This window comes from Aythya marila, assembly GCF_965140915.1.
Source record: "Aythya marila genome assembly, chromosome: 1".
In the NCBI taxonomy this organism is placed as follows: Eukaryota; Metazoa; Chordata; class Aves; order Anseriformes; family Anatidae; genus Aythya; species Aythya marila.
In genome coordinates, this window is record NC_139042.1 from 13,397,319 (window position 1) to 13,423,741 (window position 26,423).

Consider the following 26,423-nt stretch of genomic DNA (forward strand, 5'->3'; position numbering starts at 1 on the left):
AGTGCACCCTCAGTAAGTTTGCAGATGACACCAAGTTAGGTGCATGTGTCGATCTTCTTGAGGGTAGGAAAGCTCTGCAGGAGGATCTGGATAGGCTGCACCGATGGGCTGAGGTCAACTGCATGAAGTTTAACAAGGCCAAGTGCCGGGTCCTGCACCTGGGGCGCAATAACCCCAAGCAGAGCTACAGGCTGGGAGAGGAATGGTTGGAAAGCTGCCAGGCAGAGAAGGACCTGGGAGTGATGGTGGATAGTCAGCTGAATATGAGCCAGCAGTGTGCTCAGGTGGCCAAGAAGGCCAACGGCATCCTGGCTTGTATCAGAAACAGTGTGACCAGCAGGGCTAGGGAGGTGATCATCCCCCTGTACTCAGCTCTGGTGAGGCCGCACCTTGAGTACTATGTTCAGTTTTGGGCCCTTCGCTACAAGAAGGACATGGAGGTGCTTGAGCGGGTGCAGAGAAGGGTGACGAAGCTGGTGAGGGGCCTGGAGAACAAGTCCTATGAGGAGCGGATGAGGGAGCTAGGCTTGTTCAGCCTGGAGAAGAGGAGGCTCAGGGGCGACCTTATCGCTCTTTTTAGGTACCTCAAGGGAGGCTGTAGCGAGGTGGGGGTTGGTCTGTTCTCCCACGTGCCTGGTGACAGGATGAGGGGGAATGGGCTTAAGTTGCACCAGGGGAGTTTTAGGTTGGATGTTAGGAAGAACTTCTTTACTGAGAGGGTTGTTAGGCATTGGAACAGGCTGCCCAGGAAAGTGGTGGAGTCACCATCCCTGGAAGTCTTCAAAAGACGCTTAGATGTAGAGCTTAGGGATATGGTTTAGTGGGGACTGCTAGCATTAGGTCAGAGGTTGGACTCGATGATCTTGAGGTCTCTTCCAACCTAGAAATTCTGTGATTCTGTGATTCAGATTGGAAACAAGCACTCTTGCTCCCAATGGCTGTTTGGAGCTGCCGTCTAGTTGGCAATAGCTGAGTGAAATTGGCTAAAGTGATGACAGGAGATAGTGAGATTTTTCTGCCCTGTCCTTGGTCATATGAGTAAACAAAAAAAAAATGGTCTTGATTTTTTTTTTCTACTTCATTGTCTTTTTTTTTTTTACGTATTTTTATTATTATATTTATTCTTAAATACTTTTGAAGGGGACGGGGAACAATAAAATTGTAGTACTTACAGGGCAGAAAAAGATTTCTCTAAATTTTATGCTTTTATTGTGAAGAAAAAAAAAAAAGAAAAGAGATATTAAAAAGCGTGGAAGCTGATGCTGCACTAACTTTCTAGTGTATTATATGCAAATATGCAAGGGTAGAGACTGGCCTGTAGTGGCCAATAAGTAAGGACAACTAGGGTAAGATGTGATACTGCAGTATATATAGGAATGGGAAACACAGCAGATTTATTTTTGGATTGATAACTGTCCTGTAATATTTAATCTCCTTGTGCTATAAGAAGTTATATATAGGGCAGAATGCCATGTCTTTAATTGTTCACCTTGGTCATCAGTTGTTCACCTTGGTCATCAATGGTTGCCTACAATTTACACTGGAAAAAGACAACTGACAAAAAATGGAAAATTAGCCATTTTCCTTCATTCTTTCTTTATTTTAATTTGCCAATCTGAACTTCAAAGATAAGAAGAGGTAATCAGGTTCTTCTCTAATATTCAGATAACTTTTACTATATGTTTTCTTCCCTTCACTGAATTCAAATCATAGAGATATGTTGCCTTCCTTATTCTCTGCCTCTGCAGCATTTAAAGTATTAGATGATCCCTAAAACTGGCACCTTTGCTATGTTTAGCAAGTCCTCAAGTCTTCAGGAAGTGGATAAGGTTCCTTTCCTTTGTCCCCAGTATAAAAGAAAAAACAAACCAAGTTTTGTTGAAGCAAAATGGAAGGATGGGAAGGAACGGCTGTCTTCTGGTTCCTCCAGGAAATCTCAGAAACCAGGCTCCATGTTTCCTTTTCACTGAAGTTTTTAAATAATCATAAAAATGAAATATCTCCCACTGATTTGTTCTGAACTATCCCATGTGTTCAGATTTCAGATTTTCCTCAGCTGGGAGATTAGCAGTTGGTGTACACTTATAGTAAATGATTTACACTTATAAACTTTCTTATAAACTTTCGATTTACCAGAAGTAGGCCAAGCTAACACATGCCTTTCCTTAACTGTATAAAACTGTATAGTTAAACTATGAAGAATTATCATGTTTCTAATGTCCCTTTGTCCTTGTTTATGTCTGGTTCAATTTGTAAAATCAGTTTAATTTAAAATCAGATTATTTTTTAGAAAGCTTTGGCCATTTAATAGGTAACTTTGTGGGGCCAACATGTCCCATAAACACAGACAGAAAGGCTGCAAGTTAGTACTTCTCACACTTAGAAACAGTGATCAAAGAACAGGCAATATCTGCCTCTCCATTTTCAACAGTAATCCACATAATCATGTTTAATGGCACCCTCATTATTTTATTTGTAGTGTTTTGTTTTGTTTTTAAGCATTCCAACATAATGTGAGAAATAGAAGAGATTTTTTTTTGTCTTTCCAATTGTTCTGATTTTTTTTTTTTTTAATGGTGGTAACTGTCAGAACAAACAATTGTATAGATTAATTGTCTATTTTGTATTGATAAATTAATATAACTAGAATCTCAGGGAACATCCTAGATGAGAAAAATAGAAAGTATAGCATCACATTTTATTTTACATAACCCTGAAACCCTGTGTCCTTGGCATATTCTCTCCCTCTGCTGCTTTGCACGAAACCTCTAGCAAAGGGTAGAAAGGTGACAAGGTGTCCTGAGACAGTATTCATTCTCAGATGTAAGTGTCACTCTGGCTATTAGCCATCCTGCTATTCTCGTTTGGCAGCAGAGGTTAGAAACTGAATTGTAAAACATGTATGATTCCACATAATTGTCAGAGAAGGAAGAGAAACACATTCACTCCCCTGCATCAGTTCCACCTTGGTTTCTTGTAGCCACTGATGGGGACATGATGGGTTTCCATTTCTGGCAAGAGAATAGCTAAACTTTTAATGAAAGCAGACATCATGCCACAAATCTTCTAGAAACACAGAAAATCATCTTAAGTAGAGGCAGTGATGAGCTGGACACTCACTGTCAAACAAGTGACTAGAAACTATATCTTGATAGAACCTACACTGAGTAATTAGTAGGATTTATCAGCACTTGTCCAACATGTATCAGAATATTGAGTAGCCCCAGGCTTGTATATAACTGGCTGATTTTTGCCTGATGTAATAGCAGAATTTCAGCATGGCATCGACAAAAAGTGCATAGTTCCTTCATTATATTTCCTTGCATTTTGCTGAATTGCTGTTCCTAGTTTGCATTTTATGGACAGTACGAATTTGCCAAAGTGCAGTTTCTTGTACAGCAAAGAAAATGCTGAAAACCTTAAGCCATGTATTCTTTGTGTTCTTGTTTCTAAATTCTGTTTCTCTGCTTTCCTAAATGGCAAGAAAAATAAATAAATAAATAAATAACGTGTTTGTTCTCTGCCATTGAAAAAACTTATAACCATATAAAGAAAAAATAACAAATTTTGAAAGACAAGTTCTGATAGACATAAAAAGAACTGGGCAAGATAAATAGAAGTAAATGCTATTATTGCAATCAATGACGTTGCATTTCTTCATGGCTATTGGTTAAGGAGGATACCCTCTCCCCACAAAAAGTCTTCCAGAATAATTTATGTCAGAAACAAAACCAGAATATGAGCAAAAAATTCTAGTTCTCCTGACAGAAGTGTGACAACTTCCTGGTATAATTAGGGAAATGTGGGTACTCTATGAATAGAAGGGAATACTGAAGTTGTTTTCATGACAGTAAACTTAATTTTAGGATGTCAAAAATATAAAAATAATGCAATACAAAATGTATATACAAAAATAATACAATACAAAAGTGTCATTACAGCCACTTGACACAGAGTGCAGAACTGGTAGAAAGAAAATGTTAAATAACTTGGTCTTTGCAAGCTCTCCTGCAGATCAGATAGTGTCAGTTTATGCAGAATTATCTTTACACTGAATTAGGTATGAATGTGTTGTGTGGGCTGGATAATCCCACTCAAATACTTGGTCTTGATTATACTCATGTATATTGATTATATATACTTGATTGTGTGGACTTGATTATACTTCCTCCCTTCAAACAGATCAACACTGCCACCCAACTTGATGTTGCCTGCAAATTTAGGTAGGATGCACTCAATCCCTTATACAGATTGTTGATAAAAATATTAGATAAAAATCTCCCCAATACTGAGTCCTGGAGAACACCGCTGCAGACCAGCTAACAGGATTTATCTCCATTCACAACTTTTATGGCCTTGCCATCCAGACACATTTTTTCACAGTGACTAGTACATCCATCCAAGCCATGAGTAGCCAGGAGAAAGCTTCAAATGCTTTTCTAAATTTCAGGTGAACAAAATCCACAGCCTTTCCCTTGTTTGCTAAGCAGGAGGAGATGAGGTCAGTCAAGCAGGACCTGCCTTTCATAAACCCATGCTGACTGGATCTGATCACCTCATAGTTTTGTACATGCCATGCAGTCAAAATTATCTGCTTCATGACCTTTCCTGGCACCCAAGGAAGACTGACAGGCCTGGAATTCCCTAGATCTTCCTTCCTGCTCTTCTTGTAGTTGGGCATGACATTCATGAACCTCCAATCAGCTGCAACGTCACAGCTAAATGACAGTGCTGGTAAATTATTTAAAGTTGGTTGACAAGCACTTCCAGCAGCTCCTTCAGTATGCTTGTGTGGATGGGTACCTTGAAAAGAATTAGTCTTACTAATAAAAACTTAGACAAAAAGGCACTAAGTGCTTCTTTCCTCATCTTTTGTCACTATGTTTCTCCCTACAGTCAACAAAGGATGGAGATTCTCCTTAGTCCTCCTTTTCTTGTTTATGTACTTATAAAAATATTGTTAATTGTGTTTTACTGTATCATAATGAGGTCTTTCAACTTTAGGCTGCTAGAAGGTATATCTGTATCTAGATAAGTTATATATAATCTAAACTCAGAAATGACAGGATGCTTGGATAACACATTATGGATGAAAATTATAGTAGATCATTTATTTGCATGGATAAAGGAACCTACAATACTCTAGTTGTGATCAACTGTCATTCCAAACACTTTAATTTTCTTTTAATGATCAGGTAAAAAATCCAGTTAGAAAATAATGAAGGCAGTGGTAATATGGAGTGGACTATTTAAAAGAGGCAGCCAGGATGTCAGCCTTCCTACTTTGTCACTAATACTGCAGGAGGTTTTACATTATGGTATCCCAGGCTTAAAATTAAATGTCAAATTCAATTTGTCACTGAAAACATGAAGTGTGTTACTGCCCTTAGAGGGGTAACCTGACAGCATAGTTTCATAATTGGTGTCTGCCCTAATACTGAGTTAAAATACAGGAGGAGATGTAATTTGACTGCAGTCATATCTTACTCTTTAAAAATAAACAATCCATCTCCAGATATACTTAAAACACTTTTGGTTGAAATTTGAGCCCTTAGTAAAGTTCACTGGCTTTATTTAAAATCTTTGGGAAAATAATGTTAAATACAGTATGATAACAGATACAAACCTCCCTGATGGGATCATGCCACCAGTTATGTCTTTATGTCTCTGACATTTAGCCCATAATAAAATGAGATTTGTGAAAGAAAATGAAGAGGTGCTTATTCCATTTAGAGTACTTTATTTTTTTCCCTCTTTATTCAGACAAGCTTGTGTTTTAATAATGAGATTTCTAATCCACTTTAATATCCCACCATTATATTTTAGTGAACTATCTGCCAGATAAGTAATAATAATGAGGTATGTTTAAATATAAAAATGCATCCTTAAATATCTAGATGCTTTTAGTGCTGGCTGTAATTAGAAATTTAAGAAACATGTGCAATTAAATATGCTCATAAAAAAAATAATAATAATAAAAAAAAAAAGATACATCTCTGTAGCACCAGTCAATTTGTTGCATCATTAGTATTCTTCAACATGGCAGTTTAAAAATATATTGGAGTGTTTCAAGTGGAAAATAGATAAGAAAAAAATTATTAACATTTAAACCACCATAACTGTTTCAGAACAACAGCTAAGTGTTTCAAGTCTCATTTGCAAACTAATTTTATTTTCAAAGATGCATTTTCCAATTTCATATCTTTATATGGAATATAAAGAATATATATATCCATAGCTCTAACAGCTAAGTTTCAAAGATTATTTATTTTTACTGTCAATTAAATAAATTGTTTCTTGGTGAGATCTTACTGCACTAACTAGGTTTGCTTTTCTAATACTAGAAACAACTATTAAAAATAAGGAGATCATCTAGTTCAACCATCTAAATTAAACAAATAATATTTTTTGTTGTTGTTATTCTTTTGAATAGTTTGAGATTGAACTATACATATATTTCTAAAATACATTCAGTGTTAAGAGTGTTTTCAAAAGTGTCTAAAATGAATTGTGTCTTTTAAGCTTAGGAAACTTTTATCCTATCTTGAAGATGTAACCCTTTTGACCTGTTTCATTTTTGCAGAGAATCTTCTCATCTGAATACATATGCAGTAACAACTTACGCATATGTATAAAAAAAAAGCTTATGCAAAATCCTTGTAAAATGGAGATGTACACTTGTCAAAGGGATCTGTATCTATAGATCCCCTCAACTTGTAAAACACTTGCTTTCTTCTTTCTCAAATAATGACAAAATATGACAGAAAGTCCCCATGTCTTTAAAGCAGAAGAATATTTTCCTTAGATGTATATTTCTGTCTATTTTTAAGTTATTTCTTAAATTAGACATCTTATATTGAAATAAAGTAAAATAAAATATTTCAATAAATTTTGACTTCATAAGTCAAAATCACAGAATCATGGAATCATTTAGGTTGGAAGAGACCTCCAAGACCACCTAGTCCAACCTCTGACCTAACACTAACAAGTCCTCCATTAAACCATATCACTAAGCTCTATGTCTAAACATCTTTTAAATACCTCCAGGGATGGTGACTCAACAAATCACTCTTATTAACCAAACTTGAAGACTGAGCTCATGTGAAATTCACCACAATGGCTAACACACATACTGACTTGGACCTCACAAAAAGTAGAGGCAAATTTTTGCTAGAAAAGAGAGACTAGAATGAGAGGGACTGTGTGCGGGTGATGTCCTTTGGTCGGCTCAACAAGGTTCTGGGTGTAGGGAGGCACATTTGAAGTGCTTCTACACAAACGCATGCAGTATGAGGAATAAAATGGATGAGCTAGAAGTCTTGGCCCAGTCCCACAGCTATGACATCATCGGCATAAGCGAAACCTGGTAGGATGAGTCCTGTGGCTGGTGTGCTGGACCACCCAGCCAGGACAACAACGCTGATGAATTATTCTTTGCAGAACTATGAGGTGCCTTGAGATCAACTCCCCTTGTCCTCATGGGGGATTTCAACTTGCCAGACATCAACTGGGATCACCACACAGCTTACACAAGCAAGTCCAGGAGGTTTGTAAAGCACCTAGATGATAACTTCTTGGTGCAGGTGCTAAGGGAGCCAACTAGGAAAGGTGCCCTCCTAGATCTGTTGCTGGAGAACAGAGAAGGTCTTGTGGGAGACGTGGCAATTGGTGGTTGTCTTGGTCATAGTGACCATGAAGTGGTTGAATTTAGAATTTATGGCAGAAGGAAAACTGCCACCAAAACTTCAGCCCTGGATATGGGGAAAACAGACTTCAGGCTGCTCAGGGAACTAGTCAGCAAGGTCCCCTGGAATGCTTTTGAATGGCATTGGTGTCTATCAGTGCTGGTCAATCTTTAAGCACTGCCTCCTAAAAGCACAAGATCAGGCAATTCCAAAATATCAGAAGTCAGGCAGGCGGGGCAGAAGGCTGGCCTGGCTGACCAGGGATCTTCTGCTGAACCTTAGGCGAAAAAAGAAAATGTACAGCTGCTGGATGGAGGGTCAGGCGACAAGGAAGGCATACAGGGATGCTGTTTGTGTTTGTAGGGAGAAAATTCATGTGGCCAAAGCTGAGCTAGAGCTGAAGCAGGCCATGTGTCCTGGTTTCAGTTAGGACAGATTTAAATTTCTTCCTATTAGCTGGTAGAATGCTATGTTTTGGCTTAGGATGAGAAGAGTGCTGATAACACGCCAATGTTTTAACTGTTGTAGAGCAGTGATTACACCCAGCCAAGGATGTCTCAGCTTCTTGCTCTGTCCTGCCAATGGGCAGGCTAGGGGTGCAGCAGGAACTGGGAGGGGACAGACCCAGGACAGGTGACCCAAACTAGCCAAAGGGGTAGTCCATACCATCTGACGTCATGCTGAACAATACATAGGGGTGGCTAGCCGGGGGAGGGGGCCGGATTGCTCGGGGTTAGGCTGGGCATCGGTCAGCGGGTGGTGAGCAATTGCATTGTGCATCACTTGTTTGTACATATTATTAGTAGTAGTACTATTATCACCATTGTATTATTATTATTATTATTGTTATTATTGTTATTTTTATTTTCCTGTCTTATTAAACTGTCTTTATCTCAACTCACGGGCTTCACTTTCCCATTTCTCTCCCCCATCCCAGAGAGGGAGCGGGGAGGGAGAGTGAACGGCTGTGTGGTGTTTAGCTGCCGGCTGGGTTAAACCACAACACCATGTCTGTGGGAGACAATAACAAAGCTTTTTTTAGATATGAGAACAGAAAAAGGAGAACCAAAGACAACATAGGTCCGTTACTTGATAGGGAAGGTCTCTTCACAGACAATGACACAGGCAAAGCAGAGACGTTTAATGCCTTCTTCACCTCTGTCTTCAACACTGATGACGGGCTTCAGGACGCAGGGTGCCCAGAGCTGGAGGACCATGATGGTGGAAATGACAAACTCCCAACTGACCCTGAATGTGTGTGGGATTTGCTGCTCCACCTGGATCCATACAAGTTCATGGGTCCAGATGGGATTCATCCCAGGGTGCTTAAAGAGCTGGCTGATGTCATCGCAGGACCTCTCTCAACTATTTTTCAATGATCTTGGGAATCTGGAGAGGTCCCAGTAGACTGGAAGCTGGCAAATGTTGTGCCAATTTTCAAGAAGGGTGAGAAAGAAGACCCTAGCAATTACAGGCCTGTCAGTCTCACGTCAGTGCCTGGTAAAATTATGGAGAAGACGATTCTTGAAGTTACTGAAGCACACCTGGGGATAATATGGTCATTGGTCCCAGCTAACATGGGTTCATGAGGGTTAGGTCCTGCCTAACAAATTTGATTTCCTTTTATGATAAAATCACCCATCTAGTCGATCATGGAAACCAGCTGATGTGATCTTTTTGGACTTCAGCAAGGCTTTTGACATGGTTCCCCATACGATCCTACTGGACAAAATGTCCAGCATACAACTTAACAAAAACATTATACGATGGGTGAGCAATTGGCTGATGGGCAGGGCTCATAAGGTTGTGGAAAATGGTGCCACACCTGGCTGGCGGATGGTCACTAGTGGGGTCGTCCAAGGCTTCATTTTAAGCCCAGTCCTCTTCAATGTTTTTATAAATGATTTGGATTAGAAAGTGTTCTGAGCAAATTTTCTGATGACACCAAACTTGGAGGAGTTGTGGACTCAGATGAGGGTGGAAAGGCCTTGCAAAGAGAACTGGACAGATTGGAGAGCTGGGAGACCACCAACTGCATGAAACTTAACAAAAGCAAGCGCCAGGTCCTGCACCTGGGACGGGGCAACCCTGGCTATACGTACAGACTGGGCGACAAGATGCTGGATAGCAGCCCCGCAGAGAGGGATCTGGGGGTTGTGGTTGACAGCAAGTTGAATATGAGCCAGCAGTGTGCCCTGGCAGCCAGGAGGGCCAACCGTATCCTGGGGTGCATCAAGCACTGCATTGCTAGTTGGTCAAGGGAAGTGAGTGAATACTGTGCTTTTTCCAGTTTGGGGATTGTCAAGGAGAGAGACATATCCACACTAACTGATCAATCACAAAATCTTTTCATATACAAACTGCTCTTTGTATCTCCCATCATCTGCATGCATGAAACAGACTTCCACTCACTGTATGTAACCTACATCTTTTTGTATCAGTGTCCTGACAGGCTGGCAGTATCATGTTAGGCCCATAATCAGAAGGTAAGTAGGTATTAAAGGATCTCACTTTTTCCTTTACATTCATTTGGGAGTCTGTCCTGTAGGTACCTGATTGATAAAGTGAATACGATTTCACATCTTAGGCACAGAAAATGTATTAATTATTTTCACATACAGTATTGAACACCCTGATACACAATATACCCTGTTATGCCAGAGATAATTTCTGTGGAAGTAAGGATAAAAATTAACTGGATTTACAGGCCCACAGAGGGTTTTTGACCACTACTCCAGGGCACATTATACATGCAAAAATCTGCAGGTTTTTATATCCTTGTAGAGAGCTGAGTGGTGACGTTGTTTTGTGTTATTAAAATGCAGAATATCATTAATCTGGCAGTCATATTAAGTAGAAGGCTTAAGCTGTACTTATTTATACAGGTTGATATAATACCAGATGCAAGTGGCAGTCAAGGATATTTATTTAACTGCAGTCCTCTTCACTCTTGGCACTATTTGGCTGCTTCAGAACGGAGGGCAAGATGAGCTACTCCTCTTATGCATTAGAGGTAGATCTGCCGAGTACAGCTGAGAAACAAAACAACAGCAGTCATGCTGGTCCTATCTTTGTCACTAATCCTCCCTCTTGGCAGAGAAAAGACAACTTCCCAATGTGATTATTCTGGCACATGTTATGATCTCCCAATGGAATTGAAAAGTAAACAAGTAGGTCTGAAAAGAGTAGCATAAAATTGTTTTTTTTGTTGTTGTTGTTGTTTGTTTGTTTGTTTGTTTTCCCCTGAAATTTTAGGTAGTAAAGAAATCGAGTCCATCACAAATAATGCAGGGTGAGGTCAGGTCATGGACACAATTTTATATTTGTTCATCCTCAAACTCCTGTGTGGGATTTAATAAAATAGTTTAAATATATTTCTTGAATAATTAAAGCAAAATACTGAAGAATATCCATCATAAAGGAAGGCTAATTCATTGCAAGACCTCAGGGATAGTAATGAAATGACCAGTTAAGTTTCTTAGGTTTTGTGGAAACTTTCATCCTGGCTTGAACAAACAAGAGAAGACTGACATCAATCAGTTTTAGCTGTCTGAAAGTTAACAAGAATTTTAAGTAGCTGACTACACTTTGCTTCAACCAGGTTAAAATCACAGCTAGCACAAAATGAAGTTGTTCATTGCACTCCATAATAGCTTCTGAAAATGGTTTGAATGCATTTTCCTTTAGCTTACCCATTTCCCTTTACTGACTAAGAGGAGAGCTTGTATAACTAAATTCTTCAGTGTCGAATTACTTATAGTTTTCATCTTTACTCTTAACGTTCCTGGTACCTAGATGTTATTAATACTGGTGCAGCTAAAAACAAATATTAATGAGAGTGTCATAAGTTCTCATGGGACTTTAAGAAACAACCGTTAATAACATTTCTACAGATAACCAGAGAACTTAACAGTGATAGTTGTGTACTAATCTATGTTATTCCTACTACAGCTTCTGATAAACTAAAAAATCACTCTGATTAAGTCAATTTGTGTTGCAGTGCTCATTTGCATATCCAAGCAAAAGCAGCAGCAAGGATTTTTATATTGCTCTATCTGCAGCTGCTCCTTGTTCTTTAACATGTGAGCTTAAATTTAGAAAATGTCATTCTGTTTGAGAAATGGGTTGAAAAATCCCAAATAATTAATTCCACTGCAGTTCTTCTCAGAAGGCCACATCTAAGAGGTATTTATTCACTCTAGAATACGTACATGACATACTGTGAGCAGCACAGTCCTGCAAGGTTGTACCCATCCAGTACATAAAGGTTTATCCTGACCCACTCCACTTTCCTGAGCTGTACCCAAATCTAGATTCAAATCAATATTCAAGTCAATACAATCAAATAGCAGTGCCTCACTAGTGTTAGCTTAGAGAAGCTGTAAACTATTTCTGCAATCGTCATTTCCCCCTGAGCACACTGATGACATTTTATGTCTAATTTACAATAAGAATCACAAAGAAGATCTAGCTCCTCTGACAGCTAACATTGAATGATCCCTGAAATCATTCAACATTAAACAAGCTTTCCTGGTCAATGTTTTTGTTCATCTCCACCATGCTTATTAATGATTTATTTCATAAAAAAGTAATAATAGACACAGTAAAAATGCAGTCATTTGGCAGAAATGTTAACATTTCCTTTTGTCAAGAGCTTGATACATATATGTTGGAGAGGGAGACACTGTACTTCATATTCAAAAAACTAATTTTAAAATATGTACTTGCAAATATATTCAAATACTAGAAAGTAATCAAAGTTTAATATGATATTAATTTCTTATTTTGTGGGTACTGTGCAGAGTTTTTAAAACAGATTTCCTTCATCTGAATTATTCACAACTTCTTGGACTAAGAGACATTTTGAGATATTTATTCAGCACTTGCACTCAAATATTGTTCTGTTTTTCAGCACAGTAGTCCAGATGTTCATTGACTACTATAGAAGTTGTGATAGATCCACATTTCAAAAATAACCAATTTTCTTCTTTTGCACAGCAGCATTCTATGTTTATTCGTAGAATTTGATTGGTTTCTTTGAAAGCTATATTAGCATCATAAGTAAAAACAAACAAACAAACAAAAAAACTATAAAATATTAATTTAGATAGTGAAAGTCCTAGTTGCTTGCCAGGAGGAACCTGACAAGCAAAAGTTCTGCTGCAGAATAAACTTTTAATGTTGTTAGCAGTAAATTAAGTGTTCATAAAAGAATGCAGAAATTGTTTTACAAAACTATGAAAACTTGTGCTTTATTAAATTTCCTTTACAGTAGGTTAAACTATTATTAAACCTTGAAAATAAATGATCTTCTCTAGTGGTTATAATCAGTCCTGAAAGATGTCTTGCTGTTTACATTGGCTTAACATCATTCCACTTCCATTTGTCCTATACAAAAATCCACTGACATTTCATTGTAAATGTGTTTATGGTATGACTTCTTATCAAATATTAACTTAATATAATTTTATTACATCTAAAATATTTTATAAACAGCATTGTCAAAAAGTCTCTGGACTGAGCAAATTATTTTTTTATTGAAAGCAAGTGGGAACATGAACTCAACAGAGGCTATTTATATTGTATGTAACCAATGTCTGTCATAATCATGATCTAGTAGTTGACTTTATATATAAATATACCATCAGAGAACTCTTAGCAGGCTTTTTTTTTTTTTTTTTTTTTTTTTTGTGTGTGTGTGTGTGTGTAAAAAAAATCCAACAAAATTATCTCCACTGTTGATGATGAACTTTGTAACATCTGAGCCTTTGCTTCTTTAAAGCCTTAAATTCTCCATGGACTGTGGGTTACATGCATGAGAGCAAGGAAGACTGACCGACCTGCTGACTGTGCCAATTCAATTCAATTCAATTCAATTCACATCTTCCAAGTCCTTATTGAAGTAAAGGTTGTTCAGGGAGGGACACAGGCTTCAGTGTTGATTACAAGGCTTTATTTCAGTGATTTGATAGGTGGATCTTCAGTTAGATCTCAGACCTTTTCCAGGAGTATAGAAAGCCCAGTGATAATTAACATTTATTGCAAGTTTTGCCACATTGAGGAATCATATTAGCAGTCTAGTTAGATTTTAGGGAATCCTCCAAATGTGTAGAAAAATATTGCCTAAAATTACAACTTAAATCATCCAAGAATATCTGTTCTTTCCAGGATATGTTATTTTCCAGTTCAAACGTGGGTGGCAATAGCTTAATTTCTTACTCTGTTCAGTTTCTTCTCTTCTAAGTTTATGTAAAACATAAGAATTGCTTATCACTGGACATTTCTTAATTACCTGTGAATATGTTGAATATGTTTTTTGGTTTTTTTTCTTTTAATAAAGAAAAGGGAAAGTTAAATAATTTGAAGTGTCAGTGATGTGTTTTCCTCTAATATATATTAGTACAGGAACAATAATTATTACATAGCAAATGCCCCTCCCCTCCCCTCCCCTCCCCTCCCCTCCCCTCCCCTCCCCTCCCCTCCCCTCCCCTCCCCTCCCCTCCCCTCCCCTCCCCTCCCCTCCCCTCCCCTCCCCTCCCCTCCCCTCCCCTCCCCTCCCCTCCCCTCCCCTCCCCTCCCCTCCCCTCCCCTTCCCTTCCCTTCCCTTCCCTTCCCTTCCCTTCCCTTCCCTTCCCTTCCCTTCCCTTCCCTTCCCTTCCCTTCCCTTCCCTTCCCTTCCCTTCCCTTCCCTTCCCTTCCCTTCCCTTCCCTTCCCTTCCCTTCCCTTCCCTTCCCTTCCCCTTTCCATCTTTTCCTCTCAGCAGTGTAGTTACTGTAGAGAAAGACTGGCTTTGTGAGAGGGTGTGGATTCAAGTAATTATCTCATTCATGTTGGTACAGATAAACTGCTAAATATGCATATGATTGAAAAGGAAAATAAGATTGTGATAATGGAAGAAAGTTCTTTAATATCAATATCACAGTATCTATGCTAAAAGCTTCACTTCTTAACTATTTTAATTAAAAAAGGCAGAAATCATCATAGTTCCGTACACATTTACTCTAACTGCCAGAAAACAAATATTAATGATAGTAGGTGCTATTAGTAGCAAAAGACTGTGATTTTACTAAATCTAGTTGAGGCTTCTTGTACAGTAGTGTTGACACCATTGCATTAGTACTCGTGTTTATTTTGGACTCAGAACCATGAAACAATATCCACTCTTTCACTACTAGCCAAAACAATTCATTAAAATATACTGAATGTTCTAATAAATTGTCTACATTCAGCACACAGACAAATTGCAAAGTAATTTGACTGAAATTCAGGGGAAAATAAAGAACTATGCATAGTATCGTGGAAATTAAAAATCACATCTGCTAATTCTTTGTGCATAACAAGAACTTAAATTTGTTAGACAAATTACTTGCTGCACATTATATGCATAAACCTTATTTTAGATTGCTGATTTTTACAACTTACCACCAGGGAAAATTTGTATATCTGCATATTTCATGAAGAAATCAGCACATGAAGAAAGCTCAAAAAATGCTACACATTCCATCCTTATTTAAAAAATAAAAATAAAAAAATAGAGCTTGCTCAAATCATGCTATGTTACAAAAGAAAACCATAGAAAGTAATAGGTTCTGGACAATTTCATTTTCTTTCATAGCACTTAATTTCTAATGAACCCAACAAACTGTTCCAAACAGTTGGATTTTTGTGAGTTCTACATTTATATATGGGAAAAAAAAAAAAAAAAAAAAAAAGTACTGTTCAGCTGAAATGTTTTAAAGTCCTTTTTAGTGACATCTTTAGCTTTATTATTTTCCAGTACTGAGTGATGATATATTTTGCTCTGTCTTGTTAGGGTTAAAAAGCAAATGCTTGTTGTAAAAGATTTCTCACCTTGGGCCTGGGATAGCCAGGACTGGGAAATAAATAAATAAATAAATAAATCCAGAAAATTGAGATTTCAAAATTTTTTGTCTATACGTCCTCAAGTGACCTAAAAAACAAGCTAGTTTAAAAACAAAACAAAACAACAACAACAAAACCACTTCCTTCCAAGACTTAAGGAAATATTAATTAACTACTTATAAAGGAATGACATTTTTTTTTTCTTAATTTTTACTTTTTTTAAAAAATCAGATACTCTTTATAACATGTTTAGTGCTGCTTCGGTCTTTTTGTTTGGTCCTTTGAGTAAAAGAATTCTTCAATCACCCAGAACTATCTAGAAGCCAGAGCCTAGTCATCCAAAAATCAGATGACAGCCATTGATAGTAGAGAAGCCTGGACTATAACCCTTCCTAAATTCTCCATTAGAGATTAGAATATATGCTAGCATTTCTTATATATAGTATTTTCATGCACCTTAACATATTATTTCATAGAATCATAGAATTATTACGGCTGGAAAAGACCTCCAAGAATCTGCTCCAGCCATCCCCCTACCACCAATGTCACCCACTAAACCATTTCCCTGAGCACCATGTCCAACCCTTCCTTAAACACTCCCAGTGACTCCACCACTTCCCTGGACAACCCGTTCTAATGCCTGCTACTCCTTATGAGAAGAAATATCTCCCAGTTTCCAACCTAAACTTCCCCTGGCACAATGTGAGACCCTCTAGTCCTATCACTGGTTATCTGTGAGACAAGGCTGACCCCGAGGTCCTCACCATTTCCTTTCAGATAGTTGTAAAGAGCAATAAGGTCTCCCCTGAGCCTCTTCTTCTCCAGACTAAACACCCTAAGTTCCCTCAGCCACTCCTCATATGACTAGTGTTCCAGGCCCTTCACCAGCTTCATAGCCCTTCTCTGGACATGCTCCAGGGCTTCCACATCCTTCTAGTGAGGGGCCCAAAACTGAACACAGTATTTGAGGTGTGGCCTCACCAGAGCAGAGTACAAGGGGACGATCACCTCCCTGGTCCTGCTGGCTACACTATTCCTGATACAAGCCAGGATGCTATTGGCCTTCTTGGCCAAACACATTTGTGATTAGCCAACAAGCAGAGCGCTGGACCCATAGGCAGTATCAAACTCTTTGTCAGACTCTGAGTATTCCTCAGAGTCTGAGTCTCAGAATGTTCCTCAACTCTTTGATTTACAATATCCCTACCATATTGCTCTGCACTCCTTTCATCTGTACAGCCAGTTAAATGTTTATCAGGTATCCCTGAAGGACCAAGATATATAAAAGATAAAGATATAATATTTTCTTTATAATAATAAGCAAGATTTCTAGGTAGGTAGATTTTAAAAAAGCTACAGAATGGCATATTTTCCGTTTGCTTGTTTTGGTGACAATTCTACTGAGATAAACCAACATATTTATACAACAAATATCTTAATAGGATTGTCAGGGTCCAACATTCATGACTTAGTTCACAGCATCTCCTTGTCATTAGACTCTGCTTCAACATATTAATATCCCTGTGGAAGAAGACTGAAGTTTGTTTTACATGTACATTGATTGGGTCAGGTTATATAGGTCACAGTTAAGAGATGTCACATAAAAGTTGTTATAGCTGTTTTCCATGGCTCCTTATCTGGTGCAAATTGTAATAACTCTGTTGTCTTTAACTTTTTTTCCCCTGGAACTTAAAACCATTGTTTCAAGAATACAATGAGAAATTTATATAAATTCATCTTTCATTATGATGTTCCCATTGCTCAGCTCTAACTATTCCTTATGCTGTTTCTGCTCTGTCAATTACAAGCTTTAATATAATTTTTTAAAAGTCTGGTCAAATAGGCACAGTAATACCTTATGATAACAATTTCACTCTTTAATGCTGGAAACTTTGTTTTATTTTTCTCTGTTTATGCAACAGAGAAATCACCAAGTCAACTTGGTAATTTCTGTGTTGCACCACTATAAAAACAGCTGAAGTAAAAATAAGTAAACATAAGACAAGTAAAAGAGAAAGAAGAGTGATAAAGATGAGGGTGCATGAAGGGGTAGTTGAGCTCTACCCTCTTTAACAGATATGACCATAAGGGGAAATTTAAATATTAATGAAAATACTTATTTCCCAAAGGCCTAGCCAGCAAAGAATGCTGAAAGAGATAATTTACTAAGCAAAGGAACAGAGTGACTGAAAAATAGATTATCACTGAAGTGTAAAACAAAGGCAGCTGACATTAATAATTAATTGAGGAGGTTTCCTGTGGAGGTTTAGATGAGCTACAGGCACTATGAGTCACCTGACTAGCAGACTGTTATGTTCCCTTTCAGAGAAACTCTTATTAATGTGTACATCCTGTTTGCCTGGTCTGAGTTACCTGGAAGGAAGTAAAATCCTAATTGGGAATTTTTATCTGTATTGAAAGCTGTACCTGCTGTGCTGTATAAATGAAAGCTGACAAGTTACATGTTTAGTTTGTTGCAGGAATAACTACTGGCACCTAAATAGAAGATGTCATCTTGTTCTCACACTGTGTTTCTCTATACATGTATGCATACATGCTTGTCCTTATATACAGAGGAAGGACTGCCAAAGTATGTTACAACTGGAGATGCTCGGAGAACAGCTGAATTGATATGATACAGCAAGAACCACCTCTTAAACTATGAAATTATTATTATTTTTTTTTCCCCACAACAAATGTGTTGAGATTTGCCTCTGCTTATTTACTGTGAATATACTGTGAACACACAGTATAGGTCCCCAAAAACAGGAGCTGTGGCATGTAACTAAACTGATTGTAATCTGAAGGCATCTTATTGTCCCCAAAATTGGTTTAATAGGGGAAAAAAAGCCACACTTTTCTTTGTTACCTTTCATTGTTCTGCTCTTGAGGATTGCTCTTACAGTTGCAGATCACAGGCAAAAGGGGCTGAAGGTTCCTTGAGCTCCAAGAAGAGGATCTCAAAGATTTCCTAAATACATACAGCTAAGTGTAGGAAATGAACTTATGTTTGCAACAATGTTTTTCAAATCAAAGACCAGTAATACACTTATGTCCATACAAGACCATCTGAAAATCCAATTTTGGATGGAGTTTCTGTTATGGTTATTGAAATTATCAAAGTGATAACTAAGAACACAATGATCAAACATGCAATGTGCAAAGGTGTATGTGCTAAGTATGGGACAGATAGGAAACAAAAATGTGAGGAGTGGTGGAGAGAGATAAGTATGAATAATCTCTTTTGTATAAAAGGTGTTTGTTTAAAATATAATGGTAGATTCTTTGTATATTGAATAAACAGGAAGAAACTGGAACCTATTTCAACACAATTTGCAAGTGGTAAAAATGCATGAATTTTCTTAAAGAAAATTATTTTTTTTAGTGCTGAGCTTTCTAAAATGCTGTATACCAAATATCAACATATTGCTTTCAGGAAAAGAAGGACACATGCCAAGCTATATACTTCAAATATGTTTGGTGTGAAAGACATGTGTTCTAAGCTTGGTGTTTTGGAAATTCAAATCTGCAATATACAGCTTTGGAGTGATAACCATGCACAATATCCAAAGAACTACCAAAGAAATTTCAGCTATTAATACAGGTAACTACTGGAACAATATCCCTCTGAGTATCTGTCAGATTACCTGCCCTTTTACATAGACAGTTCTTCTGATTTACACTTTTAATTGCATTAAGACCAGCTTTGTCTTTTGAATTGCTTACCATATTATTGCAAGACATTTTTAATTTTCTTGACAAAAATTTGCCTTTGTCTCACTAGGCTAAGCTTTAATGAAGAAGCATCAACAAAGCTAACAGTTGCACAAAGAGGGACCGAAGACCTTTGTGACCAATGATGTGGTTGTCATGGAAACTGTTTCTGTTTCTGTCACTCACCGGGAGCCTTTCAGGTAAATCAAGACAAAACCAAGAAAAATCTGCTTATTATTTGAAGATTTTTAGCTGCAAACAGACATAGGAATATGTAAAAGCATGCCAGAGATGATAACGTCATTACTAAAACTACGTGCCTAAGTGGTGAAATTGTAAAAAAATATATTAACGGATTTAAAAATGCTGTCCATCTGCCTTTAATTCATAGGTAAACCTGAATAACATTAAAATAGACAAAAGCTAAGTATCTTACTTGAAAAAGAAATACTAACTTATTATTAAAAAAAAAAAAAAAAAAGAAGAAAAAGAAAGAAAAAATGATTAATTAGGACAGTGTTTTCCTAAAGACTAACAGGTGTAGAAAGCTTCACATTGGGATTTGTGAATTCTTAACCATGTTCAAGTTTTAGAAACTAATTATTAGGTTGTTTTGTTAATACTGTGAATGTTTTATTGATCATTCTGATTTTTGTCTGTCTAATAAGTGTATTTCTTCTTCTCACGGCATTAACTTGGTTGACTTTATCTTTGGTAGTAATAAAACGAGTTAATCAATATTCACTTAGACTTCTCGTATAGGAATTTTTGCAATTTGATAACACATAGTCTCCAATTGATCTTTTTTTTTTTTTTTTTTTTTTTTTTACCATATGATTTTCATAATGCTACATTATGATTTTCATAATGCTCCCTGTCAGTTAAGTTATTCTTTTCTCAAATTCTCCCTAAATTTATCATTTTGTGTCATCACAGGATCAAATCTTGTTTGACAATATTCAGTGCAATTATATATTTGAGTTTGTTATAATACTGTGATACTGGAGACACAAATTTACAGAACTGCCTATGGATATTCCTTGAATGTATGTCCGTTGCAAGCATATATAAAATGGTCAAATCTAATCTGGTTTTCCTAATGTAGCTTCATTATATTGTGTTATCTAAACCATTTTCCATTATCACTCCCGAACAAGGAGTGTTCTTCTCTTTTGTCCTGCATTATCAGGCATGTTTGTCAATATTTGTATTTTGGTGGTTCTATAAGAAGAGTGTTAAAAGCAACCATATTAAAATGTAATTTTATTTTTCTTAAGTTGAAAATTGCATTTTTATTGTTACAATTTCCAAAATTTTTTTATGCAAAATTCAAAAAAAATTCATAAATTAAAATCTAGAATTTCTGCTTATGAGTTATGTCTTTAACTTTGAAAACTGAGTGAAGTCAATGTCTGGCAGCAGGTATTAGAGTGATATTAGTGTACCCGAGTATGTATTCTGTTTCTCAGAAATCTTCTTGCTCTCAAATGCAGTAGAGTAGTAAAGTAGTATAGTTTGCTCCAAACAGAATTATCTAAATCTATACTATAGCATTTTGCAAAATTTATATGACACATTTCATATGATGGCACTTTCACGTACTAAAATTGCAAATGCATGAAGAAGTTTCAGTTGTTTATGTCAACCACTGCTTAGGTAGATATATTAAACCAACATTTTGCACAGGTTTTACAGCATTAGTAGTGACCTTTTCTAAGGTCAACATTAAAATATGTAACTACTTTGGAACTTAAAGTCAGTATTTACAGATGTATTTTATTCAAATAACATTAATGTCCTGAAATGTCTTTTCAGTCATTCAGCACAATGTTTAAAATTAAATGACTATTACTCTCATCTGTTTATTTGCTACTTATACCTGACAGTTATAGATTGTATTCTTCTTTATACGTTTCATTTTGTCTTGTGATTCTTTAAGATTCCTAAAGGTTTATTCCATATTAATGGAGTAAATTTAGACTCCTGTAAGAAATCATTTTAAACTACAGTACCTATTTTTACATGTTGAGGTTCCTAAAATGTATGTTGTAGCACATATATTTCTCTCATACACAACAATATTTTTAAAATAATTTTAGTTGTAATAATCACTCATTAGAACATTTAATGCTATAGAGCTGAAAGATAAATAAATTGGATTCAAAGGTATTTTAATTAACTTGTCAATGTACCTGGTAATTTACTTTTTCTGTACTTTTCACATTTTATTACATAATTCTGCATTTATAGCTGCTTTTGTATTGCAGCACTCACTAGAATATGTTTACAACAGTAAATAGTTCCTACCGTTGATGCAGCCTAGTAAGTTAGATGCCTGAATGCACTGTTCTTAAAGAGCAATAGATATTGATGCTGTTTCAGTAAGATAAAATTCATTTAATTCCTGTTGTTTTGGGCTATGTTAAAATTCAGTACTTATCCATTAAATCATCAGATCATGGGATCATTCTTATCGGCAGACTGTTTGGAAGAGAGTACTACACTATTGTATTGATTTTGCAGTGTTGAGGGAAATCATCCAAGTAAAGGAAGATGACCTCTGTGGTTTGTGTTGACTCTATTTTTATATTATTTTTATTTTAATGCTGACCCAGGTATTTTGGGCTTTGCTTATGCATGAATATTTGCAAGTGTGCTTAAGCTGTATCAAAATGAATTGTGGGTGGAGAAAAAGTATATTTTCTGACTACCAGACTGAGGACCAAATTATGTCTCATTCAAATTTGATTGTTTTAGTGTAAATAACAGTAAAGCTCATGGTTATACACTTACATTCTGAGAATTTTTACATTTATGAAGTGTCAATAATTAACACATGCAAAGAAACTCTCAAAATTGATAATATGTGGCTTCTTTTCTTATGGCAGACAATTCATTTCAAGCCAAATTGGAGCTGAAGAGGAATTAAGATGTTATTTTAGGCCTAGGGCCTGCTTTATTCCTGAACAGACAGCTGGGGTAAAATATGCTTTTCTTTTTTCCTCCTTATGAGGTTTTCCTGTAGGGAAAGACCTCTAGCTGTAACAGAATAGGTTACCAAAGATAGACTGTTAATCTGAAATTCAGAGGGGCCTTATGTAACTGATTCACTTAGAGTAATACTTGAAGTGAGTTCAGAGGTGGCCATCTTAAATTTAAAAACAAGATAGATAATTTAACTTGTTGGTAGTAGTCAGCTTTCTTGAGTTATTGCTGAGTTACTGAATTATCTATATATAATTATACATTTTATGTATATGTTCAGGACAGTTAAACTGGAATAACAACAGCTGACAGGTGTCTATTGACTTTTCAGTAGCACAGAATACCACAGTGTGGCATTGACGGTTTTTCCTTCTGGACGATGTGTTTGCCTGTGTGTTCCTGTTGTGTAGTCGTGACATTATGATTCAGACTGCACTGTCCTACGTACAACAGGACTAGGGTTATGTTCTCAGGGTTTTACTGGCCTCATTCCTTTGGATCATTTTGCAATTTGCTTTTATGTGTATAGTAAATGTTATTAATTTTATTTTATTTTATTTTATTTTATTTTATTTTATTTTATTTTATTTTATTTTATTTTATTTTATTTATTTATTTTGGCTAGAGATGTCAAGGTTTTCTTGTACTTATTTCTCAGAGAACCTGGAATTGAATATTGCTGAAAGACATTGTTTTAAAGCAGCCCACCCTGAATTTGCAATGAGAAAAATGGGTATGTTTCTCTGAGTTTCAGGAAGAAGATAAATGTTTTTTATAACAGAATAAGATCACTTCAGATTATCAGCTAACAGTTAATAGAAAAATGAAGACATTGACTTTTATTTGCAGATGTAAGACACTTGACAAAAGCCAGCTTGACAGTAGGGCTCCCTGTCATTCTTTTTAATAACTTTTGCTGCCTGTGACAAGACACTTCAAATTTTAAATACATGTTAAAAAGTGCATAATAGATTGAGTGGCATTTGTAGAGTTCTGATTCTGTTTTAATCTGACATATATTCCTTATGCCTTTTTATTCCCTTGCTCATTTATCTACTTCTAATGTGTTATCACCTGCTGCATGTTAATCAGGTCAAATAGATACTCATTTTCTCTGTAAGACTTTATTATTCATGACATCAATGAAATTATAGGTATAATGAAAGTAGCAAGGACTAGGAAGATAGAAGCAGTATCTCTGAGACTCAGTGGTCATTGCTCATAGAGCCAAGTGGGTTAACTCTTGTCCTTAAACCTCATCTTTATGTACTATTCATTTCTCTCCACATAAAACATTCTTACTACCAGGCAAAAACTCCCTGACTAGTAATTTTTTCTTTCTATCTCTCAGTATGGTGCTCAAAATTAAAAACAGCATGACTTTTTCTGAACAGTTGCTTGCTAGAATACAACATGAATGGACACTTACCAAAATGCTCTTAAGTAAGACAGCATATATGGAACAAACACAAGTGTCCTGTCTATTTTTGACCTACAGCTGGCAGTAAGTTGAGGTGCTTCTAGTCTTTTATTATGACCATTTCTCGCCATCTGGCTACTTGGAGGCTTTCAGGAATTGTCTCTGTCATCTGCACTTATCAGCATCCAAAATACATCTCAAACCTGCTCAATATGTGACCTTCAGAATTCCAACAGCCATTGCCAGGATTAAAATTCATAGCCTAAGGTTCATGAACTCATTAAGCAAACCATATAAAGTATGCATACTACTAATGAGTGCCAGGGCTATTTCTCATTTTCATTCCTCCCCCTATTTGACAACATCCTTCTTTCCTCAAAACAGACAGTATACAAAAGGTTGCTTTTCTGCCAAATGAATGACAAACACATGAATGACTAGTGTTTATTATTGATAAGCCTATGCAATTACCGGTCTTCTTTCTCCCTCTCCCTTCCCCAGCCCCAAACTGATGACAGTATAGCAAATAGCATGCAGCTGTGTCACCTTTGACAGCTGAGCACAAAAGCCTGGAGACAGAGCTCTAGATAAGTACTGGAGTTTGGGGATGTTCAACTTCTTGGAGTTCCAGGTAAAATGGAAAAGTCAAAATACACTTCACCCTTCTACTGCCCACCCAGAAATACCATCCTCACAGACAGTATGAAGCAAGAGAAGAAACGACTTGTTGCAATGCTGAAATATAATGTAGACTGCTACTGTCTCATTTCTGGATTCAACATTTGATTGAATTGGGGTGGGAAGCACTAATCTTCTGAACATAACACTCTGTATAATTCTTAATTAAAAAGAAGAATTAAAAGGTTAAAAAAAAAATTACTCTTGCCAGAATCCAGTGTGTTTAATGTTAAGCAATCAGGAGCATTAAAAGCTGAAAAAGTTGTGGTTGTGAAAAGAAACTCTTTGAGTATGCACATAAGGAAGTGCTTTTATGAGCAACCCTTCAGCTTGTTTGCATAGATTTGGAAGGGAGTTCAGGTGTTGTAGTTGTTGTTGTTTATTTGTTTTTGTTTTGTTTTCAATTAAAAAAATATAAACTATTTCAGTTTTTATACCTACTTGGGTCTATGCAATGATATGCAATCATATACTAATACGGTGATATCATAGAATATCCTGAGTTGGAAGGGACCCACAAAGATCATTGGGTCCGACTCCTGGCTCCACACAGAACCACCCAAAAATCTGACCATGTGTCTGAGAGCGTTGTCCAAACTCTTCTTGAACTCCAGGAGTTTTGCTGTTATGATTACTTTCCTGGGAAAAAGGAAGTGCCAACCACCTTCTCAGTGAAGGACCTTTTAACATTCAACCTGAACTTCCCCTGTCTCAACTCCATGTCATTCCCTCAGGTCCTGTCAGTGCTCACCAGAAAGAAGAGATCAGTGCCTGCCCCACCCCTCCCCTCGTGAGGAAGCTGTGGGCTGCCACGAGGTTTCCTCTTAGTCTCCTCTTCTCTAGGCTGAAAAAACCAAGGGATCTCAGCTACTCTTCATATGTTTGCCTTCTAGGTCTTTCACCATCTTTGTAGCCCTCCTTTGGACACTGTTTTTTGTGTTTTGTTTTTTTTGTTTTTTTTTTTTGTCCTTTTTATATTGTAGTGCTCAAAACAATGTTCAAGGTTGCCCCTTCCCAGGTACAGAATCCAACATTTGCTCTTGTTAAACTTAATGCAGTTGGTTAGTGTCCAGCCCTCTAATTTGTAAAAATCTCACTGCAAGGCCTCTCTGCCCTTGACGGAGTCAACTGTTCCTCCCATTTAGTGTCATCTGTAAACTTACTTAGTATACTGTCCTGGTTTCAGTTAGAACAGAATTTTCTTCCTAGTAGCTGGTGGAATGCTGTGTTTTGGCTTGGGATGAGAAGAGTGCTGATAACACCCCGATGTTTTAATTGTTGCAGAGCAGTGCTTATACCAAGCCAAGGACATCTCAGCCTTTGCTCTGTCCTGCCAACAGGCAGGCTGGGGGTGCAGTAAGAGCTGGGAAGGGACAGACCCAGGACAGGTGACCCAAACTAGCCAAAGGGGTATTCCATACCATCTGACATCATGCTAAACAATATATAGGGGTGGCTAGCCGGGGGAGGGGGCCGGATTGCTCGGGGTTAGTCTGGGCATCGGTCAGCGGGTGGTGAGCAATTGCATTGTGCATCACTTGTTTGTACATATTATTAGTAGTAGTACTATTATCACCATTGTATTATTATTATTATTATTGTTATTATTGTTATTGTTATTTTCCTGTCTTATTAAACTGTCTTTATCTCAACTCACGGGCTTCACTTTCCATTTCTCTCCCCCATCCCAGAGAGGGAGGGGGAGGGTGAGCGAACAGCTGCGTGGTGTTTAGCTGCCGGCTGGGTTAAACCATGACATATACCTTCAATAGGACCTTCTGAAGAGCCTATTACCATCCATCATAACACACCAGTCACAATATGTGAAATATAGTGCTTCAACTTGCACGATACTAAATACTAAGGAACAGTAGATGCTTTACTTTTAGCATGGAAGTAATTGATGTGCTAGGTCTATCCAGAACTGAGTCCATGGTAAATGTGAAAAATATTTAGAATCAGAAAAAAAAAAAAAATCATGTATACGATAAATAATTGATTAATATTTCATCACATAAGGGTAGCAATACATCCACTAGTATCACCATCACACTAGAATTTAATTACCTACCTAACT

General features: G+C 37.0%; 1 protein-coding gene across 1 annotated transcript in view; it reads left to right on the top strand.

The window, feature by feature from the left end:
- The window catches only part of CNTN5 (contactin 5), a 688,982-nt gene that overhangs the window by 274,824 nt on the left and 387,735 nt on the right, over window positions 1–26,423 (top strand). Inside the window, exon 3 of the mRNA XM_082775391.1 lies at window positions 19,334–19,463. Coding sequence (XP_082631517.1) covers window positions 19,406–19,463 — 58 coding nt within the window. The 5' untranslated portion in view covers window positions 19,334–19,405. The remainder of the gene's footprint in view (window positions 1–19,333; window positions 19,464–26,423) is intronic.